Source organism: Leptodactylus fuscus, chromosome 3 (genome assembly GCF_031893055.1).
Source record: "Leptodactylus fuscus isolate aLepFus1 chromosome 3, aLepFus1.hap2, whole genome shotgun sequence".
NCBI classification, from domain to species: domain Eukaryota; kingdom Metazoa; phylum Chordata; class Amphibia; order Anura; family Leptodactylidae; genus Leptodactylus; species Leptodactylus fuscus.
The window spans coordinates 75271898-75295255 of record NC_134267.1 but is presented as its reverse complement, the minus strand read 5'-3'; the positions used below and the strand labels follow the sequence as shown (position 1 = coordinate 75295255).

Here is a 23358-nt window from a genome sequence, read left to right as displayed (position 1 = left end):
TCCCCTGGTGAGTCCTGGGCCGGGTTGGCCCCCCAGCATGACATAGTCCCAGAAGGGTAACTAAAGGCTCAAGGGCACTGGTGCAATTTGGGCCCCCTAATAGCAATTACTTCCCCATCCATTTGTGCTCCCCTCACAGAATCTGGCAATGGTTTTTCCTACATTTTTAATTGAGTTGTTGACTTTCTGCTTCCATTAAACCTATAAGGAAACCATGACAATTTCACATAGCATTTCCACTGCATGTATTTGTCCGCAATGAATAGATAGGATTCAATAGAATCCCATCCACTTTGTAGTGACTGTAAAATGCCATGTTCTTTGTCACAGCGTATATGCCAAATGGTGTCCGGCATTAGTGTCCGCCTTTGGAACAACTGGTAAATTGTACCTACAGTATCATTCAGAAGATGAAACTAAAAAGTTCCTGTAGCCCAAAAAGACTTAAAAGGAACCTCCCAGGTGTTTTTTCCACCATAAACTGGACCCATCACATGCAGCTTTAAAGGGGCTCTATCACTGGGAAAAGTCATTTTTAACTAATCACATCCTTGCATAGGCTTTAGAAAGTCTATTTCACACGTACCTTTAGTATGTAGATTGCCTCAGTGGTTTCTGAATAAGTCCGTTTTTATTAATATACTAATGAGCTTCCAGCCAGTACAGGAAGTTCCCAGCAGCCCCTCCTCTCTCCTATTATCTTCTATGTGTGTGAGGCAAACAGGAAGCTGAGTCATCATCATTAGCAGTCTCCCATTGAAAACAATAGGAGAGGTGTGCACGATCTATCGAGCACCAGTCTAATTAGCATATGAATAAAAACAGACTTATTCAGAAACCACTGAGGCAATCTACATACTAAAGGTAGGTGTGGAATAGACTTTCTAAAGGCTGTGCAAAGGTGTGATTAGTTAAAATGACTTTTCCTAGTGATAGATCCCTTTTAATAATAATAATAATAATAATAATAATAATACATTTTTCCGGACCGCCCATAGACTATATACATCCGCGAAGTGGTTGCCTTGTTCTGACAGGACGTACCTGTACGTCCAGTCAGAACACAGCAGCTGCACGGAGATCGTGCAGCCTGTTTTCACTGGGAGCCGGCTGTAACTTCAGCCGGAGCTCCCAGAGAGATAGCAGGGAAGATTTATTCCCTTTCCTGCTATCTCGATCGCTGTGTATACAGCGCTCAATGAGCGCTGTATACACAGCTATGGAAGCTGCCATAATTCAGCTGCCCTCTGACCCAGCGGACACGTGATCTGCCAGGAGCAGAGTCTTGCAAAAGCTGCTGGGTCCTACAGGACCCCAGATCAGCTCAGTAAGCTGTGTATACAGTGTGCAGGAGGCTGGATTTCTCCTGCAACTGGGGTTAAATGTAGCAGCCCCAGTTATAGGAGAAATCAGCCTCAAGTACAAAAAAAAAAGTGATCAGATGTCCCCAAAGGTCTCTTATCACCTTATGGGGACACAATCTGGAAAAAAATAAAAAATAAAAATATAATAAAAAAGTTTTCAAAAATGTAAATAAAATAATGATAAAAAATAAATAAATAATACGCTAATAAAATGTCGTTATTAAAGGTTATAGCCCCACCCCCGACGACACCATGCAAAATAAAAATTACCGTAACGGAGAGGAAAAACTATATTATAAAGTTTTTCAGTGACACTTTGTGTTATTAAATTAAAAAAAAATAATAAATTGAAAACCAGACACAATTTCCCTCCTATTTTGTTTATATTTTCCCGGATATAAAAAAAATTAAAACACATTTGAAAATAAAAATAACATAAAAATAAAGCCCTATGTGTCCCCGAAAAAAGACGCAAAAATTAGTTGACTAAGACATACGAGAAAAATTTTACAGACCTCAAAACCGCACATCCTACTAATATTATAAGTGTGAAAGTTTGTGTGTTTGGATGTTTGTGAGTTTGGATGTTTGTTCCTCAATCACGCTAAAACGCCTGGATGGATTTGCGTGCAATTTTCCACAAACATAGTTTTCCCTTAGGATTGAGTCACAGGCTACTTTTGGTGCAACTAAACAACATGGCTTCCTAGCAGGAGACTCACAAAAGCAGGACTCCTAGCCCCAGCTATAGACTCACACACACTGCCTGGCATTTCCTGCCTCAACCTGCCTGCACACTCCTTACTGTCACCTCAGGAGTAGCCCTCACTCTACTCACTCACATTTAGCTTTCCACTACATACACAATACAACAGATCACATTGTCTGTATCACTACAAACACAATACAACACATCACATTGTCTGTATCACTACATACACAATACAACACATCACATTGTCTGTATCACTACATACACAATACAACACATCACATTGTCTGTATCACTACATACACAATACAACACATCACATTGTCTGTATCACCACATACACAATATAATGCACATTGTCTGTATTCCTACATACACAATATAACACATCACATTTGCTATCCCACCAAACTTTTTAAAGCACTTTTACAGTTTCACACGTCTGTGTCCGCCCAATTCTCAAATCACTGCAGACGAAGTCGCGGGTAAAAGCTAGTACAAAATAAACCTAAAATGTGTCTGGTCCTGGACCACAAATTGGCCCGGTACTTAAGTGGTTAAGCAATGACCTTTTCAATCTTGCAGCCATGTTTTACAGCATGAAACGTCATATGCAAATTAACCTAAGTAGTTACTGGGTGAGAGCAGCAGCTATTCCCTAGCTGATCATTTCTCTGACTGTGAGGGAGATGTCAATCTAGGTAGACTAGGAGGTGTCATAAGCAGGAGACTGCCTGACTAGGCTGAAACTGGTGACTGCATGCTTTCAGACATTCATAACTTTACTTTGCTGCAATAGAAGGATTGTAGAAGAGGTCATTGCTGGTGCCAGTGATGGCGCCAGTTTATGGTGGAAAAATCACCTGACAGCTTCTCTTTAATGTATATACTGTCACAATCTCTCCTACAAATAAAGTATAAAACCTAGGGCTCCCTCTAGTGGCTGCTCGTGTTAATAATGTAGGAACATGGTGTATGAATACTTTTGTAATGACAGGCCCCCTTGAGTGTATATGATGAGGGGGCACATGGTGTCACTGTCCCCAGGAGTTTATATTAATTATTTATTTCAATAAATTTAATCTAATTTGGTTTGGTCTTCTTTTATTATCCCCCTATTTCTTGAGGTAATTCTACAAGATGGTGCTTACCGGTTGGGGTTAAGCAAGGTCAGCTGTGCCCTTGGCATGAGTAGGTTCTGGAAGTTTCTTTCTTGATAATCTGCCCAGTAACGGCCTAGCAGCGGTTTGCCAGATGTTTCTGCCCAGCAACGAGCTTATCAGCTGATTGGATAGCTGTTTGTGAAGGGCGGGAAATTTGAAGATAAAAGACAGCTCAGCTGGTAGCTCTGTGACAATTCCTGAGGAGACCAGCTGGAGGAAGTCAACGCCCACCCGTCCGCCCAATATGTCAATTATGGACTGTCGTGGAGTTTTATTAGTGGGGGTTTTAGTTGCCCAGCTATCGCTGGGAGGACTGTAAGATTACTGTTATTGTTATTTGGTTTTACGGTATTTTGGTTTTAATTAATTATTTAATATTTATAAAGTTTGAAGTTTTATGATGATTTAATTATTTATTTATTTATTGTTGGATTGGTAACCACATAAATAAAACACCACGACCATTTATCTTCCATTAAAAAGTAGTCATGTTTTTATTTCATTGATTTTAAGTTTAAAGTTAATTTAATGAAGGTTGTTTTTCCTGTGGGTCATGTGACACCAAGCACTATTTGCAGATTCTGCAGTGTCTGTGTGCTTAACTATCTGCAAACAGTTTAAGGTTATGTTGAAGAATCCGCTGCAGATTCCGCCTAAAATCGGTAGAGACAAAAGTCTATGAGGTCCATAGGAAACTGCTTTACTAGCAGACAGCTCTCCATTGTTCCCATCCCCATGTGGACCCAAACGACGGAGAGACCAACACTTGTATGAACCTAGCCTAAATTTACCTCATAACTTGTTCTGGTAGAGGAGACAGCCACCAGTATATAACTCACAATATGTATGAATATGTTTACAACACATTATTTATCTGCTATTCATCACGCTGTGCTCCCTTCCTTCTCTTCCTTCTTTCTATTTTCCTTCCTGTATCCCCCCTTCCCCCTTTCTTTCCCAGGAACCCCTTTCCTCCCCCTTCCTTGGTTTTTCTTATTGTCCAGCTATATACGCTCAACCCAGCTTTGCAGGCGGTGTCCCCCCAAAACAGGGATACAGAGCAATTCAGTCCAGCTATATATGCTCAACCCAGCTTTGCAGGCGGTGTCCCCCCAAAACAGGGATACAGAGCAATTAGGTCCGGCTATGTACGCTCAATCCAGATATTCACGGTGTGTACCCCCAAACCTAAGTGGGATACACAGAAATTCAGTCAGGCTATGTACGCTCAATCCAGATATCCATGGTGTGTACCCCAAAACCTAAGTGGGATACACAGAAATTCAGTCAGGCTATGTACGCTCAATCCAGATATCCATGGTGTGTACCCCCCCCAAACCTAAGTGGGATACACAGAAATTCAGTCAGGCTATGTACGCTCAATCCAGATATCCACGGTGTGTACCCCCAAAACCTAAGTGGGATACACAGAAATTCAGTCAGGCTATGTACGCTCAGTCCAGATATCCACGGTGTGAACCCCCAAAACCTAAGTGGGATACACAGAAATTCAGTCAGGCTATGTACGCTGAATCCAGATATCCACGGTGTGTACCCCCAAAACCTAAGTGGGATACACAGAAATTCAGTCAGGCTATGTACGCTCAATCCAGATATCCACGGTGTGTAACCGCAAAACCTACCTGGGATAAACAGCAATTCATTCAGTCCATGTATGGTCAAACCTGTTTTTAATGCTGTACCCCCCAAAGCTAAGTGGGAGACACAGCAATTCAGTCAGGCCATGTGTGGTCAAACCTGTTTTTGATGCTGTACCCCCCAAAACACAGCCATTCAGTCAGTCCATATACATGGAATCCAGCTTTCCCATGCTGTACCCCCCAAAGCTAAGTGGGAGACACAGCCATTCAGTCAGTCCATATACGCGAAATCCAGCTTTCCCATGCTGTACCCCCCAAAGCTAAATGTGATACATAGCAATTCAGACAGGCTAATATAAGGTCAATCCAATTTTTAAGGGTCTACCCCCAAAAGCTAAGTGTGATACACAGCAATTCAGTCACGCTATATAAACTTAATCCAGTTTTTAATGCTGTACCCCCCAAAAGCTAAGTGGGATACACAGCAATTCAGTCAGGCTATATAAGCTCAATCAAACTTTTGTTCAATCTAGTATTGTTTGCTCTATTGATGCCACTTCATCCCCCTCGTCTTCCTGTGCGAAGATAACAGGAGTGTGCTCTGAATGTTTTCAGCCTAGCAGAGGCTACTTTTCACTTACGAAAATGGCCGCACTTTCACCAGTATATCAGGCCCAATGGTGTAGGTTTCAAAGAACCTTTGCACCAACAAGTTGAAAACGTGGGCCATGTGTGGACCGTGTTTGAGTCTGACAAGCTCCAGATCTGCTACCAGGTTCCGGCCATTATCACATACTCCAATATGCCTGGGCCCAAGTGCAGCGGGGAAAACCACATTGCCGTCACATTGAGGATGGCATCCCTAACCTCGGGGGAAGTGTTTTTTTCTGTCGGTCAAGCTGATGAGCTTCAGCACGACCTGCTGACATCTCCACACCCCAGTGCTGTAGCACTTACAGGTCGCAGGTGTGGTCGAGGTTGCAGTGGAGGAGTAGGCTTTCAGAGAGGCCCTGCCAGGAATTTTGGGCTGGGAGAGGAGATAGACCACCCCAGTTTTCACCCCGGGTCCATCCTCAACTACATTCATCCAGCCTGTCATTAGAAGGAAGGCATGAGTCTCCACTAGCAGGAACGCCAACATCTCCAGGGCCAGCAGTTTTGATATGAGGCCGTTGAAGGCTTGGGCATGTGGAGGGTTGCGGTGTACTTCTGCCAGCGATGAAAGGCCTGGGAAATGAGGAGTTGATGGGAAGAGGCGCATGATGGCGCTGGCGAGAGGAGCAGAGGCAGGAAAAGAGGCAGATGAGGGTGAACTCCACAAAGTGTTAGAGGCAGATATTGAGGTGTCCAGGCTGGTGGTCTGGGGCTGGTGGTCTAGAGGCTGAGCACACACATGAAACTTCATGTCGGGGTGCTTAACACTGGTGGACATGTAAATGACATCCATTGGCTGTTCATTTTGATGAAAGTCAGCCGGTCAGTACTCTCAGCTGACAGCTGGCTGTGCTTATACGTGAATGATGCCACCGGCTGCGCTGACGACCCTTTCCGATAGCACGCTGGTGGCAGGGCAAGAAAGGACCTCCAAGGCATATAGCGCAAGTTCCAGCCACATATCCAACTTGTAGACCCACTAAGTATAGGGCGCAGAGAGATCGGAGAGGACAGGGGTGTGGTCAGCCAGGTACTCCTGCAACATGCTTGTCCCTCCTGGTGACACTAGGCCCCTCAGTGGTGGTAGTTTGGCCTCCTGTGTGACAATGAGATCATCTGCCACTTCGTCATCCTCCTCCTCTCCTCTTCCTCCATCAATATACACTGTGAAGCGGACAGGAGTGTGCACTGACTATCCTGCTGGGATGGTTCTGCTCCTATGCCCGACTCCTCAGCATACAATGCGTTATCCCTAATGGCGATGAGGGATTCTTCCATCAGACACAGGAGCGGGATTCTTACCATCACTAATGCATCATCACAGCTGACCCTCTTGGTGGACTCCTCAAAGACACGCAAGCTCTTGCATAAGTCTGCAAACATGGGCGAGTTTTGCGTGAGTGGCTAGTACATGGAAAATCTTTGGCCTTGTTGCCTCTGGACATGCCTCTGCCTCTAGCCACCTTTTTTGCTGCTGCGCTTGCCTCCACATCTACACTGCTTTACGCCCTAGACATCATCCCTGTCCATGCCTCTAGCCACCTTTTTTTTCCCTGCTTAGCTTGCCTCCACATCAACACTGCTTTCCCCCCTAGACATCACCCCTGTCCATGCCTCTGCCTCTAGACACCTTTTTTCCTGCTTAGCTTGCCTCCACATCTACACTGCATTCCCTGCTAGACATCACCCCTGTCCATGGGTCGGTGGCCTTGTTGTCCACCAACTCCTCTTCCAATTGCTCACTCTCCTCTTACTGCAAACCGCACATAACCACAGCTTGCCCTGATGGAAACTGTGTCTCGTCATCATCACTGAGGCCCAGAAACGCCGGTTGTGGGTCCACAACCACAAAATTGGTAGGAAATGGTGGATGCTCCAGTATTTGGGCATCAGGACACACAAAGTCGTCTGGTAGCTCCTGGGATTCGGGAAGTGGTTCAACAGAGGGAGAGACAGTAAAAGGACCCGAAAAGAGATCCTGGGATGGAGCAAGGGTGGGATGACTCTGTTGGGAAGATTGGGCATGTTGGGAGGAAGGAGGGGCAGACTCTTGGGTATGAACATGACTGCAGGTAGTGGCTGACTGGCTGGTGGAAAAGCAGCTGGAAGCATTATCCGCTAGCCATTGTAACACTTGTTCCTGGTGCTCGGGCCTGATCTGTGTTGTACCCTGCACCCTGCTTAACACAGCTGCTATATCAGGAATTGTGATTAGCACTTGCTAATGTTTCTTTCGGTTTAAAGTTATGTTTCTGTCCATATTAATGTAGAGGAAAGAAGTTTTCAAATTATTTATCCACTTTCATAGAGGTTCTAGTGAGTTTGTAAAGTGTCCAGTGGAAAGGATGGGATAGGATTTCACATAAGTCTGCCACCCATGGGCACTCATGGTGCAGAAACTGAGCGAGCTGTCTTTGATGAACCCTTGGGTTTTGGAGATGGAACTCCATCAAAGGTCTCTGCTGCTCACACACCCTGCTCAACATATGGTATCTAGGGTTTCAGCGTGTGGTGACCTCGCACAACAGCCGGTGCTTCAGGCAGATGTAGGCGTTGCTGGAGTGTATTGAGGCTCACAGCATCTACTCTAGATTTGCCAAAGTGGGCGCAGAAGCAGAAGGTCTTTAAGCTGCAGTGATATACATAGACTGCAGCCTCGTGTTTCTGTGGCCAGCAATCCAGGGTCAGACTGACACAGTACAGCTACCTAATACCAGATCCTTCCCTTCCAATGCAGTGGTATGTAAATAACTAGTCCTAGTCAGGCACACACAGTGCCTACAGATTATATGCCCTCAATGCGTTTCGCTACATCTCATAGCTCATCAGGAGAGACAGTAGTTTTAGGGAGATAAAAAAAAGATGTGCGGTAAAAAATGCATTTTCCGGGACCTTGGAGGTAGGTCCCAGTACTTGCAGCAGGCCTAAAACTCTGTTGGTAAGAGGCTGAAGTCACCTAAAGGACCTCAATCTCTGCTGGTAGCTCAGTTTATGGGCTTCTGACTTAATTTGGAAGGGCTCACGTTAAGGGCCAGAATAGTGAATTTTGGAAGGTCTTACCACATCACATCCACAATGACAGTTAAGGGTGCTTACTGTTGGATTTCCCATTGCCTATTCCATGTGTGGTTGTCATGGGCAATGTGATTTAAAGGGGTGCTTGGTAAGGTTTCTTTAGGTTAAAATGTGGGTTTCTGTACATCCAATTGGTGAGGAAAGAAGGTTTCCAGATATTTTCCCACTTTCATAGAGGTTTTTTTGAGTGTGGAAAGTGTGTACTTGATAGGCTGGGATGGTGGGGTAAAACTGTGACTTGGGCTTGTTAGATGCTGCCAGGCATGCTTCCCCTGCTGTCCCAGTTGCATTGCAGAGGTGTTGGCATAATTTCCTGAGGTCGATTGGGGATTCCCCTGAAACAAAGCACTTTTCCCCATAGACTATAAAGGGGTTCGATATTCATTCGAATAGTCGAATATTTGAAACAAATAACGAATATCGAATATTTCACTGTTTGCTCATCTTTACAAGTAAACAATTCATCAGTTTGCAATGTTCTTATTAGTTCAAAGAGTCTTGTTTTATGGATCCTTCTCTCCTTATGAATCCTTCTCTCTTTCATGGATTTAAAATTTCCTCTTAAAACCAAAATGACTTGGAAATTTAGGTTTTAAGAGGGAATTTTAAATCCTGGAAAGAGAAGGATTTATGTGTACAAGTGTAACATCTCTGCCTGTTCCGGTCACTGCGCCACCCTCTGCTCGCATGCGGCGGTGCAGGAGGCGTGTGCAGTTTAGTTCCTTGCTTAGAGTTTTTGGTTGCGCTGTGTGAATATGGCTCTAGTTCTGTAATTGCATTTGCACCACACCCGTCTTCTGCCCTTGTCTGCCTCAGTCCATGAAGTAGTTAAATTTGGTCAATCGACAGCCTGGCTTTCTGTCAGGTCCAGGGCGGGTTCTTCCTCCCCTATTTAGTCTTGGCTCACATTCACACTGGTGCCTGTTATTGCCTCGTGCTTGCTGGCATTTTCTCTTGCTGTTCTGTTTCTTGTATTCTTAATCCTTACCTTGGCTTTTCCTATTTACTATTCTTTTGGACTTCGATTTGGCACTGCATTGCTTGACTGTTACCGAACCCTGGCTAGCTGACCTCCCTTTGTTGTTGTTTGTCTCGTCTGCGTTTTGTGTGTCACATATATAGGAAGGGATCATCTCCAAGTTGCCGCCTATAACATAGGATAGGGCCTGGCAAGAGGAAGGGACAGTGGGGGGCTTCAGCTTAGGGCTCACTGTCTCTTGTGCCCCTTCCTCCAGGGTTCTCCAGCAGCTACTGGGGAATTGTCATCTAAGCAATTCCCTAACAACAAGCTGATGACCTTGTTTCAAACACTCCAGGAAGGGATGAATCTGTCATATGGGTTCATGGCATGCTACAGAAATCACTGAACTGAAACAGCCATAAAAGACGACTCTTTAAACTGATAAGAACATTGCGAACTGATGAATTGTTTACTTGTATGTACCAATAACCTTCTTCCACCTTCCCTCCTAAAATTCTATTCCTAAGTGCCCTTTTGTACATAAATATGCATCCTTCAGAAATTGTTTTTAAATTTCCTGAGGAAGAAGCCGAGAGCTTCAAAGCTTGTAATCTGTCATCATTATTAGTTAGCCATTAAAAATAAGTATCAACTACTGAAGACTCTCATTTTTTTTTTTTTTTTTATATTTCCTACCCACTGGCTAACATGGTACAAAAACAAACATTTTCCTTTTGCTTATTTTGCTAACATGTTTAGGCCTATTATATACCTTCTGAAGCTTGTTAAGTTGCTCATGTTGTAAATCCTTAACTGAAAAATCTTAATAAAAATTATTTGAATTAAAAAAATAGAATATATTTACAAGACAGCAGTAAAGTACAATCTGTGTGATTTCTACTTCCTGCTGGGTCCTAGTATGTGTAACAATAAGTTACTGGGGAATAGAAGCAAGGGCTATTGTGTGTTTTTCTCCACATTTATGGACTGATATCCATACAACATACCAGGAATAATTGTACATACTGTAATTCATATAGTACTGGTAATTTACTTACCTTTCTTTCAAAATTTGCTTGTTTTCCCTTTTCCAGCATTCTTTAAAATCAGTGCTAAATTCATGCCACGTACAAAAGAAAGAGCTTGGTGATACCTCCTTTTCACCTATTTTTGGTTTTACACAAAAATAGGCTACAGTTTCTAGAAATCTGTAAACAAAAGATAATTGCAATATGAAATTCTAAGTATGAGCAAATAAGAAAGTATGAAGAAGGAATTTTGTCAACTGATGCATAATTTCTAGTGAAACGAGACATTCAAAAAGCCATTGTAAAATGGCCTTACAGTGTATACGGTATGAATGAACTGAATAGCATTTACCTGTAAGGGCCCGTTCAGACAGCAGAAAATGAAGAGGAATTCCGTCTCAGATTCCTCTTCATTTTCTGGCTCTCCAGTTTCTCTGACTGATAAGCCCCAGATGAATGAAATTTGCTGCAAGATTTAACAGGATGCATATATATATATATTATTTTTTGTGTGTCCTGCTTTACTCTTTGCCTCCTACTGATAACAATTAGAGGGGGGCAACACGGTGGCTCGGTGGTTAGCACTGCAGCCTTGCAGCGCTTGAGCCCTGGGTTCGAATCCCCCCAGGAGCAACATCTGCAAGGACCTTGTATGTTCTCCCCATGTTTGCGTGGATTTCCTCCCATTCTACAGTCTCCCATTAAGAATTACTACTTAAATGAAAAGATTTTTTAAAAATCCACTGACCACCAAATTCTGCCATGTGAAGATACTTTAAATTACTATGTGGCTCCTCCCCAGTTTAAACTATGTTCACATCTGCATTCGCGTTTCTGTTTGTGGGGTCCGCTTGGGGTTGAAACACGTGGTCCCTATAGACCAGTGATGGCGAACCTTTTTGAGACCGAGTGCCCAAACTGCAACCCAATAAATTATCGCGGAGTGCCAACATGGCAATTTCACCTTAAAGCTCTGTGGATCCACAAATTACAGTTGTGTGTATGGGGCTTTACAGATCTTGTACTCAAAGGTAAATGTCTGTGCATTTGGTACTTTTGAAAATCATTGTTCAGTACTTACATCGCACAGCCTATACTACCATGTCGACTACCAAGTCGGCTGCAATGTTTTTCTTCATACAATCTTCGCACAGAAAGATTATTATTGAGGGATGTCTTACTTTCGGGAAGTACCTTATATTAGGCTATTCAGCAAAACCTCTGCTATGTCTTACTTTCAGGGGATGACTTATTTTTGGAAACAGGGTAATATTATGTACAGATACTGTGTGATATATATAGTGAATTGACCAAACACAGTACAATCTGCTACACAGTGGCCCAGTGAAGCCTCCTGAGATTGAGCTGATATAGCCTGATTGAATTGCTGTGTATCCCAGGTAGGTTTTGGGGGGGTACAGCATTAAAAACAGGTTTGAATATACATGGACTGAATGAATGATTGTGTCTCCCTCTTAACTTTGGGGGGTACAGCTGAGGAAAGCTGGATATTGCGTATATGGACTGACTGAATGGCTGTGTATACCACTTAGCTTTGGGGGGTACAGAATTAAAAACAGGTTTGACCACACATGGCCTGACTGAATGCTGGACTGAATTGCTCTGTATCCCTGTTTTAGGGCGACACCCCGTGGAAAGCTCGACTCCTCTCCCTTCAGTATGGCTCTGAAGAGAGCTGTTGTTTTTCTTCCGTTTCTCCCTGCCTAGCTGAAGCTAATTTCTATCTAGCCCTCAGCAGCACGTCTGTCACTATGTCTCAAAGCCGGAAAATGAAACGGAGATGGCGCTGACTATTCTTATAAATCGCAGGTCACATGTTTTCAGCAGCCAATGGGTTTTTTCAATTTTTTTTCAATGCCTCCGTTGTCGTAGTTCCTGTCCCACCTCCCCTGCACAGTTATTGGTGCAAAAAACATGCCAGGGAAGGTGGGAGGGGATACAAATTTTTACTGCGTTTGCCGTGTGGTATTCGATTGGAATCGAATACCTCGAACAGTCTGATATTCGATCGAATATCAATTCGATCGAACGCTGTTCGCTCATCTCGAGTCATTACCAAGTTAGGCAATATCTTGGTCTTCCTATTTTAGATGATCTTAAAATATATTTTAGCTATCACAAGAAGTGACATCAGAACCAGAAATAACTGTTTTGCAAACTTTACTGAGAGGAGTCATAGCGGAAATAATTGGTCATGGCAGTCCAGATGGACGACACAGGAAATATAAACAATTACAGAGATGTACCGTATTTTTCGGACTATAAGACGCACTTTTTTTCCCCCAAATTTGGGGGGAAAAGAAGGGTGCGTCTTATAGGCCGAATGTGGCGCCTGGCACCCGCCGTAATAGAGAGGCGGAAGCTGGCAAGTGATAGACGCCATTACAGGTGCCGGGGCCTGCGACATCGCTGCCCTGCCCTGCATGAAGCCAACAGCGGGAGGAGTGATGCTATTCCGCTCCTCCGTGCCCCCGCCGCTGGCTTCATGCAGGGCAGGGCAGCGATGTCTCAGGCCCCGGCGTCTATCCCTCCCCAGCATCCGCCTCTCTAGTACAGCGGATGCCGGGTCAGTATCAGCGGCCCCTTCTCCCCCGAACCTGTGCCTCCCCCGTACCTGTAAAGATACAGGCCAGTTCCTGCGCGGCGATATCGCAGGAGCCGACCTGTTCGGGTGACAGCCGGGAGCCTAATGAGGCTCCCAGGCCTGTCACTGCTGTATTAGTATTGCGGCTGGTCTCTATGACCAGCCGTAATACTAATAGACAGAATGTCCCATAGACGGCAATACAGTTGTATTGCCGTCTATGGGACTTGCGATCAAGTGACCGCAGGTTCAAGCCCCCGGGGGGGAATAAAATAGTAAAAAAAAAAAAAAAAAAAAAAGCTTTAAAAATATATAATAAAAATATGAAATAAATAAAAGTTCTAAATCACCTCCTGTCCCTAGAATATATATATAAAAGTAGAAAATCATATATCATAAACCACCGTTTTTTTTTTTCAATAAAAGGTGATCTAAGAAATAGATATTCCCCAAAATGGTATAACTAAAAAGTACTTCTGGACCCGCAAAAAAAAACACCCTATGCATCCCCTTACAGCTGCAGGGTCACCTGTCAATGTGGCCTTGCAGCTGTTGCAAAACTACAACTCCCATATATTAAATATTTTACCAGTTTTTGCTTCAAAATTTTTTTTCCCTATTTTCCTCCTCTAAAACCTAGGTGCGTCTTATAGTCCGAAAAATACGGTAACTGTACTCTGTTCACCTAAATGCTAAATGAGCCTGACTTTACAAACTACAGGCTGCAGCAGCAGTACTAGCGGAGTCTGCTGTCCTTCCAGTACTGATGGAGTGTGCAAGCACAACAATCATGCCCTGGAACAGCAGTTTAGCTATTTGCTAATGTGTAGCTTATGCACTGCATACAATTCAGTACCCCCTCAATTACGCCCCTATTACTAATAACCTACTGTCAGGACAGGCTCAAGTGAATAGGTGCTGAGCTGCAATATTCCTATTTGTCATTATTTAAACTACAGTCATTTAGGAATTTATCAAGGGTTAAAGTGAGCTTTTTGACCCTACAACGGTTTCATACAGTGGCAGTGAAAATAAAAAATTTAATTTTTTTTTGCAATAAATTGTCAATTTAGAATCAAAGTTTTCACTTTTACAAGGAATTAAAGGATAAAACATGGTACATGATTGATTGCAACTGATTTTTGGGTACATGGCAGTGCCCAGAAGGCAAGGAGTGCCCTCAGGTTTTTGTGGGGCAGAATAATTTTCAGGTGCCCCACTTCATTTGCAGAGCTCCTAAGGTGCCATTGCAGTAGGAAAAACCAAGAACTATATCATATAGATATAGTGATCATTTTGACATCAGAAAATCTTTCCAAAAATATGCAGCAGTTGGAACAAAAAACATATTGCAATTTGAATGCCAAATATTTCATCCCCAGCTTGTGGCACCGTGAAAAGTCAGCTCTCTAGTTAATATACTCTGTTTTCTGTTTAGAAACACCCTACATGTGACCCTAAACTTTTGCAGTATGACAAAAAGTCGAGTACAACATTTGCTAAAAGCCAAATTTGGTCTTTTGTACTGCAATGAAAGTCTGAGGCGAAATATAAATTTGACCCCCAAAGTATGACCCATTTTAGAAACTACACTCCTCAATGCATTTCTCAAAGGGTATAGTGATCATTTTGAGCCCAAGAGGGCATCCCAAAAGTTAGGGTAACAATTGAAAATTGAAATATACTTTGTAACAGACACCCAAATTCATAAAACGTTTAGGCTGAGGCAGAAACACAGATTTTTTTGTTGTTGCAAATTTTGCTGCATTTTATTGGAATTAAAGCTACCGTATTTTTCGGACGCACTTTTTTTTCCCAAAATTTTTTTGGGGAAAATGAGGGTGCGTCTTATAGTCCGAATGTGGACTATAAGGGAGCGTGGAGGAGCAGAATTGCGGCATCACCACGCTCCTGCCGCTGCTGGCTTCCTGCAGGGCAGGAACGTAGTGATGCTGCAGGCCCCGGCACCTGTATTGTCATCTAAAACCCTCCCCGGCATTTGCTGTTCTATTACAGTGGATTCCGGGTCTGTAATGCAGCAGAGCGGCCGCCATAGCAACCGGGTTTCCACTATACGCGGAGGCCCGAAGCTAATGCCCGCAATCAGAATGCATTCTAATTGCGGGCATAAAAATTTAACCCCTCCTTCCCCTCCAAAGTGTAAAATACTCCCTGGGGCCGGTCCCCACCGGGCCCATACCTATAAAGTTGCAGGCCGGCTCCTGTGTAGCGATATTGCAGGAACCAACCTCTTCTGGTGACAGCCGGGAGCCTACTGAAGGCTCCCAGGCCTGTCATAGCGATATTACTATTGCGTCTAGTCTATGATCAGCCGCAATAGTAATATACAGAATCTCCCATAGACGGCAATACACTTGTATTGCCGTCTATGGGACTTGCAATCAAATGATTGCAGGTTCAAGCCCCCAAAGGGGGGGGACTAATAAAATAGTTTAAAAAAAAAAAAAAAAGCTTAAAAAAAATAAAAATAAATAAAATAAAGAAAAGTTCTAAATCACCTCCTTTCCCTAGAATACATATAAAAGTAGAAAATTGCTGTGAAGCACATACAGATTAGGAATTACTGTGCCTGAAAATGCCTGGTCTACTAAATTTTTTTGCTCTATGGCGAATGTCAAAATCATGCTAAACCGCCGGATTTCTTTTTCACCGTTTTGCCTCTGATTTAAATAAAAGGTGATCTAAGCAATAGAAATGGTATAACTAAAAAGTACATCTGGCCCCACAAAAAAACGCTGCAGGGTCACCTGGCAATGTCAGTGGCTGGATGATATATCGCAGGGTCATATATTGCAGGGTCATCTGGCAATGTGGCAATGTGGCCTTGCAGCTGTTGCATAACTACAACTCCTATATATTAAATATTGTACTTAAAAAAATTTTTTTTCCCTATTTTCCACCTCTAAAACATAGGTGCATCTTATAGTCTAGTGCGTCTTAGGGCTAGTTCACACATAATTAACACGCGCACATTCTGGCACGTATACAAGTGTCAGAATGTGAGCGCTCAAAACAGATCACATTAATTTCAATGTGTCGTTACTGGCGTATAAGTCGCGTAATTTTGCGTGCCTAATTTTGTGGCGCGCACAATTACGCGCATTATACGCCCGTAACGATAAATACGGTATATTTCCACAATGTGGGGCAAGGCTCAGAACGGAGGGAGCGCCACATTGTCTGGCATTTGGAATGTAGATTAGAAGTACTGGTTTTTGGACACCATTTTCAAATGTGCTAGTAAGGTGGATTTCCTCAGGAAATTACCCCATTTTGTAAACTAGGATGTATGACATTATACCATACAACTATCAAAACAGACCTGCTGAAGTGCTCTCAGGACACTGCTACAATTTATTACTTTTAACAATTATGGCCCAGATTTACATTTGTGGTTACCAGTAGACACTGGGAATCTCATTGATATAAATGTATAAATCCTGTATAAGCTAAGACTAGTCATTCTAAAGCTATATCATACAGCCACTGTGATAAATCTTACAAACTTTTAGACTGCCTTTCTATATTTTCACTGTCTAAATCTGGACTAATGTAGTAGTGAAGAAATCCCCTCCCCTCCTGGGCCCATGATACACAGGCTTCCAAGGCTATAAGTCTGAGCATGAAATGAAAATAAAACATAAATGGTATGCTACAGTGTATAAAATGTCTGCCAAAATATGATTACATTTATTTATTCATCAAAGGTGTGTGGTATGGTATGTCCCAAACAATAAAAACTTGAAACGCTACTAGCAGAGAATATCACTTACACTTTATATACGTAATATGTATCTAATATACCTTAAATGAACTTCTGCCATTTTCTTTTCAGTTTCCTCATGTTCAATTTTAGCTGCAAAAAGATAAAAAATGTGAACTGCTTTATATCTTAATACTGCTTATATCTTAACACAGCCTAACAGTACCTTAAGGACACAGCTTCATTTTCAAAACTCACATGTATTACTTTATATGGCAATAACTTTGAGAAGCTATAACTTATATAAGTGATGTTGAGCAGTGGCGTAACTACCGCCATAGCAGCAGAGGCAGCTGCCACAGGGCCCTGGACATTAGGGGGCCCGGTGACAGCCGCTACCGCTGCGTTTTTTTTAATTTTTTTAATAGGCCGTTACCGGCTGGATTTACTCCAGCCCGGTAACGGACCCTATTTATTTACCGATCCTGGCTGGGCCGGGATCGGTAAGTGACACTGCGGGCCCCACAAACACTATCATTATACTCGGGGGTCTGCTATACCTAGCAGATTTCATCTTGCAGCTTGAGTTTGAACAGAGTTCTTGCTGAAAATAAGTAAGGTGGTTCTATAATTATTATTATTATTGTTTATTTATATAGCACCATTAATTCCATGGTGCTTTACATTTGGGGGTTTACATACAATATACAAAATATACAGGTAGATATAATACTAACAGTGATCGGCTGGCACAGTCGGGTAGAGGGCCCTGCCTGCGACGGCTTACAATCTATAAGGGAAGGGGGGGTAGAGACAGAAGGAGAGGGGAAGACTGTACAGATGGCAGTGAGGTGATAGTGTTATTGGAGGTTGTAGGCCTTCCTAAATAGGTGAGTCTTCAGGGCCTTCTTGAAGCCTGTGATTGTGGTAAGTAGTTCCAGAGTATGGGGGATGCACGGGAGAAATCTTGGAGGCGGTTGTGTGAGGAGCGGATGAGAGCAGAGCAGAGTAGGAGGTCATTGGGGGATCTGAGGTTATGTGTGGGCAGGTAGCGGGAGATTAGTTCAGAGATATATGGAGGGAACAGGTTGTGGATCACTTTGTATGCTAACGTTAGTAGCTTGAACTCAATTCGCTGGGCTATGGGTAGCCAGTGGAGGGAATGGCAGAAGGGAGCAGCCGATGAGGATCGGGGGGTGAGGTGGATTAAGCGAGCAGCACAGTTTAGGGTGGACTGGAGGGGGGTGAGGGTGTTAGCTGGGAGTCCATAGAGAAGGGTGTTGCAGTAGTTTAAGCGGGAGATTATGAGGGCCTGGGCGAGCATCTTAGTAGTTTCCGGGTTGAGGAAGGAGCGGATTCGATGGACGTTCTTGAGCTGGAGGCAACAGGAGGTGTTGAGGGTTTGAATATGTGGCTTGAAGGATAGGACAGAGTCCATGCCTTACCCCAAGGCATCGGGCCTGTGGGACAGGGGTAAGTGGGGTTCCGTTAACTTTGATAGATGGGTTGGGTGGAGGGGCCATACGTAATGGGGTGAAAATGATGAACTCCGTTTTCTCCATGTTGAGTTTGAGAAAGGAGGCTACGGCCGCTAAACAATCTGGAACTCTGGCCAGCATGATGTAGGATGGCCAGCAGGATGTAAGATGTAGATTTGGGTGTCGTCGGCATAACAGTGGTACTGAAAACCATGAGATTCTATGAGTTGGCCCAGGCTAAGGGTGTAGATGGAGAACAGGACGGAGACTTGGGGGACACCTACAGAGAGTTGGCGCAGTGAGGAGGTGGTGTGTGAGTAGGAGACGCTGAATGTGTGGTCGGTGAGGTATGAGGAGATCCAGGAAAGGGCCAGGTCTGAGATGCCAAGGGATGAGAGAATTTCTAACAGGAAGGAGTGGTCAACTGTGTCAAAGGCAGAGGAGAGGTCAAGGAGGAGGAGGAAAGAGTAATGGCGCTTGGCTTTGGCAGTTAGCAGGTCATTAGTGACTTTTGTTAGGGCAGTTTCAGTGGAGTGACGGGTTTGAAGCTTGACTGTAGTCTTGTCAAAGAGCAGGTTGGACGAGAGATAGGAGGAGAGTTCGGAGTGGACATGTTGCTCAAGTAGTTTTGAGGAGTATAGGAGCAGTGAGATGGGACGATAGTTGGCTGGGGAGGACGGGTCGAGGGACGGTTTCTTAAGTATAGGTGTGACAGTGGCATGTTTGAAGGCAGAGGGGAAGGATCCATTGGCTAGGGATAGGTTGAAGAGATGGGTTAGGGCTGGAGTAATGACTTCAATGAGCTTGGGGATGAGATGTGACTGGATCGGGTCAAGCACGCAGGAGGTGAGGTGGGATTTGGAGATTTGGAGATTAGGGAGGAGAGTTTTTCATCAGTGATGGAGAAGAAACAGGTCAGGGATGGGGAGCAGCGAGTAGTTGGATAGAGGGGTTGTCAGGGGAGTAGGGTGAGACTGTCTCTGATGGTGTCAATTTTAGTTTTAAAGTAAGAGGCAAAGTCGTCTATAATTATTTGTAGCCAAATTACTAGGAAATATCATGGTGGAATTTAGTAATAAAAATGAGGGATTATGAAAAAAACTAATTTAGGAGGTCCCTTCAGGATAGGTGTTTTTTTTTTTCTTTTCCTGGCCGGTTGTTTGGTGGGTAGGTTTGGGATTTTGTTGGGATTTTGTTTGTCCGTCATTTATTATGTGGTTTATTTTTTGTCTTGTTCTTTATATGAAAAACTTACTATGGAAGTCATAGTCTTTCAAGTATTCATTTAACAGTTTTGCATGTAGTGTCCCAACACAGTTATCCTATCCTATACATAGATCTACAAAAGGTAGTAGTCTTTTTAAATCATTCTAATCTCCTTTCAAAAACTTCATGAAAAGTCTTACCTTTGCTTAAAAAAACTTCTATATTGTCTTTGAAAGGTTGCAAATGATCTTCTAAACTCTTTTGATATACTTTTGATGCTTCTGCTTCACATGCTGAAAAGAACAAAATTAATATTTTTCAATTTAAAACCAGTATTCTGAAACGTTTACATTAGAATGCCTTCTGTATAATGATATATATTGGAATTGATGTCAGATGTCAGTAGATAGATGTTCTTTTTAACAAGCAGACTGTAAAACTGACATTGTCCAAACACTCAAACACTAGTACTGCCAGAAACTGTACAGTTTGCAGTACAATCCACACAGTTTTATAAAATGGGTTATCTAATATTGATGACCTATGATGATTGCATGCCAGGAGCTGCATTGCTCACTTGTCATACAAATTGTAGTGGCAGCTTTAGGTACTGTAGTGCTGCCCCATAGACTAGGATAGGCCAGCAATATCAAGGAGATTGTAAAACTGGCCATGCCAGAAACTGCTAAATTTGCAGTAGGATTCGCATATAAGATATGATAATCCTTAAGATAAGATAAGATAATCCTTTAATAGTCCCACAGTGGGGAAATTTCAGGCCCCATATAGCTTTAGCAAAGGTGTTATCCACATTTTAATATTTATGACCTATGCAGATTTCATGCTAGAAACTGCACTGCTCACTTGAAAAAATTGTAGGTGCAGCTTTAGGTACTGCATGACTGCCCCATGGACTAAAATGGAGCAGTGCCACAGTGCCTAAAGCCATTAATACAGTTTGCATGGCGAGTGAGCAGCACTCCCCGCAATGCTTACATGCTATGAGCCATGTTGCCCTGGAACTGCAGATCTGCAGGGATCTTGGGTGCTGGACCCTTGCAGATCCTCACAATAATCCATCAATATTGAAAAGTGGATAGCTCCTTCAACTTCTGCTTCCTAAAAAGAGCAAAATTCATATTTTTCAATTAAAAATAAGTATCCTGAAATGTTCATCTTAGAGTGTCTTCTAATGCTAAATATGTCAGAGCTCAATGTCTTCTTTTCCATTTAGAGTGTAAAAGCAGCCATGCCCAACACCAGGGCCGCACCTCTAATGAGGCGAGGTAAGGCGGCTGCTCTGAAAACAACCTGAATGGCCCTCTTTTTTGCGCTGGTTTAGAACTCTGAGTCTCAGCGCAGGGGGTATTATTATCTACTTCATATCCACCCCCCCCACCCCCCGCTTCCCCTTCTACTATAGGACACGGGGAGTGGCTCTGAGCAGGCCTGGACCCAGACCGCGATCCCACTACCACTATTATTATACTCGGGGGTCTTTTCAGACCCCTGAGTAAAATAATCGATGCCCCAGGGGAGGCGAGGGAACATAATAAACAGTGTTACTCACCTCTCCGGGATTCGATGTTAGTCTTAGCAGGCTTTGGACCTGTATGGTAATGTCCCAGACGTCATGTGGTCTGGGACATTACCATACAGGCCCGAAGCCTGTGCTAGAAGTACCATACAGGTCCGAAGCCTCTACTAGTAGTAACAGCCTGTTACTGCTAGAAGAGGCTTTGGGCCTGTATGTTAATAGGAGAGACCACATTTATATAATTTTATTTGTTTTAACCCCTTAAAAAATCCCATACTTTGCAAAAAAAGTTTTCTTAGAGTTGCCATAGTCTGACATCCGTAACTTTTTTATATTTCCATGTGCGGAGATGCATAAGAATTTTTTTTTGCGAGTGCAGAAGTACTTTTTAGTTATACAATTTTGGTACCATTTTTATACAAATTTTTATCAGAGGAGAAAATGTGTACTCTAGATATCAAGGACGCATTTTATCACATCTCAATTCACAGTTTATTCCAAAAATTCTTCAGATTTGCAATGAAGCTTTCTCCTGGCCACGTGTTTCATCCTCAGTTGCCAGTTATCCCCTTTGGCATTGCATCAGCTCCTAGAATTTTTACGAGGGTGATGATCAGGGCTGGCGTCAGCACCCGGCTTACCCGTGCAAGTGCTGGGGCCCCAAGCTCCTGAGGGAGCCTTCTGAGCAGTGGGCATAAGGTGCTGGGCCCTAATCCAGCTGGAAATGGCCAGCACCCTAGGTCAACATGATAGCAGTCGGGAAGCTGGTTCCCTAACCACTATACATACTGCTAATGGACAGGGGCTCCTGGAGATCACTGGGGCCTTTCACGATAGATGACAGCCCAAGGGGGTGATTAAATATAACAAAAATACATATACTCACCAGTGGCGTAACTAGGAATGGCGGGGCCCTGTGGCGAACTATTGACATGGGGCCCCCCCGACACCGAAGATCTCGACCAAGTCCCTCCTACGCATTCCTGCGCGCTCTATTATGACCAATAGTGGCCCCTACACACAGTATTATGTCCCATAGTGTCCCCTGCGCGCTCTATTATGACCAATAGTGGCCCCTGCACACAGTATTATGTCCCATAGTGTCCCCTGCATACAGTATTATGCCCCATAGTGGCCCCTGCACACAGTATTATGTCCCTTAGAGGCCCCTGCACACAGTATTATACCCAATAGTGGCCACTGCACACAGTATTATGTCCCATAGTGGCCCCTGCACACACTATTATGTCCCATAGTGACCCCTGCACACAGTATTATGCCCCATAGTGGCCCCTGCACACAGTATTATGGCCCATAGTGGCCCCTGCACACAGTATTATACCCAATAGTGGCTGCTGCACACAGTATTATGTCCCATAGTGGCCCCTACAGGACTAAATACTGTCACGTCACCCGCTGACCGCTATACCAGGACAATTGTGGATAAAAAATCTGGTCATGTGCATTACAATTTAGTAACTTCATGTGCCTCATATTAATAGCAGTTAACCCCATAATGTCCCTCACATTAACCCTTGTGTACCTCACATAAGAGTTACTGATATGTGAGAGACATGGAGGTAATAATAAAGTATCTTCATTATTATTACCCCCATATGTCTCACATATTAGTAACTCTTATGGTGAGGCACACAGGGGTTAATGTGAGGGACATGATGGGGTTAACCTCTATTAATATGAGGCACATGGAGTTACTAAAACAAAAGTAATCACCCCAAATGCCTAATATTAATAAGTATAGTAACCCCAGTATGTACCTGTGGACCTGTTTTCTTTCTTTAGTTTCATTTTCCTTCTTCCTTTCTTCCTCTTCTCCTCTTGAGTGCAGGACGGCAGGAGCTCGGCAGGGATAAGCCCCGCCTCCTGGGCTCTCCTCAGCCCTTTCATTGGTGGGCAGAGGACAGACAGAGAAAGGGAGGGGGGGAGAGAGGGGGAGCGTCCTGAAGCGCTGAGAGGAGCCAGACCTGCAGCTCCTGTGTGTCAGCTGTTGCTGCAGCTTCGGGGCCCCCTGTTGGTGGAAAGTATTCCACCAACAGGGGGCCCCGATCATTATACTCGGGGGTCCGAAAAGACCTCCGAGAATAATGATAGCAGCGGTAGCAGCTGTCACCGGGCCCCTGATGTCCCGGACCCTGTGGCAGCTGCCTCTGCTGCCTCCGTAGTAGTTACGCCACTGATACTCACCTCTCGTGGGCTCAGCATCCACTCTGGAGCTCTGCTAACTGGTGA

The 23358-nt window shown here is 43.7% G+C and overlaps 1 protein-coding gene across 1 annotated transcript in view; it reads right to left on the bottom strand.

The window, feature by feature from the left end:
• Positions 1-23358, bottom strand: part of FMN2 (formin 2) — a 241998-nt gene that overhangs the window by 5635 nt on the left and 213005 nt on the right. The window contains exons 14-16 of the mRNA XM_075267760.1: positions 19772-19864; positions 16989-17040; positions 10589-10738 (exon numbers count right to left, since the gene is read on the bottom strand). Of these exons, the coding sequence (XP_075123861.1) occupies positions 10589-10738; positions 16989-17040; positions 19772-19864 (295 nt within the window). The remainder of the gene's footprint in view (positions 1-10588; positions 10739-16988; positions 17041-19771; positions 19865-23358) is intronic.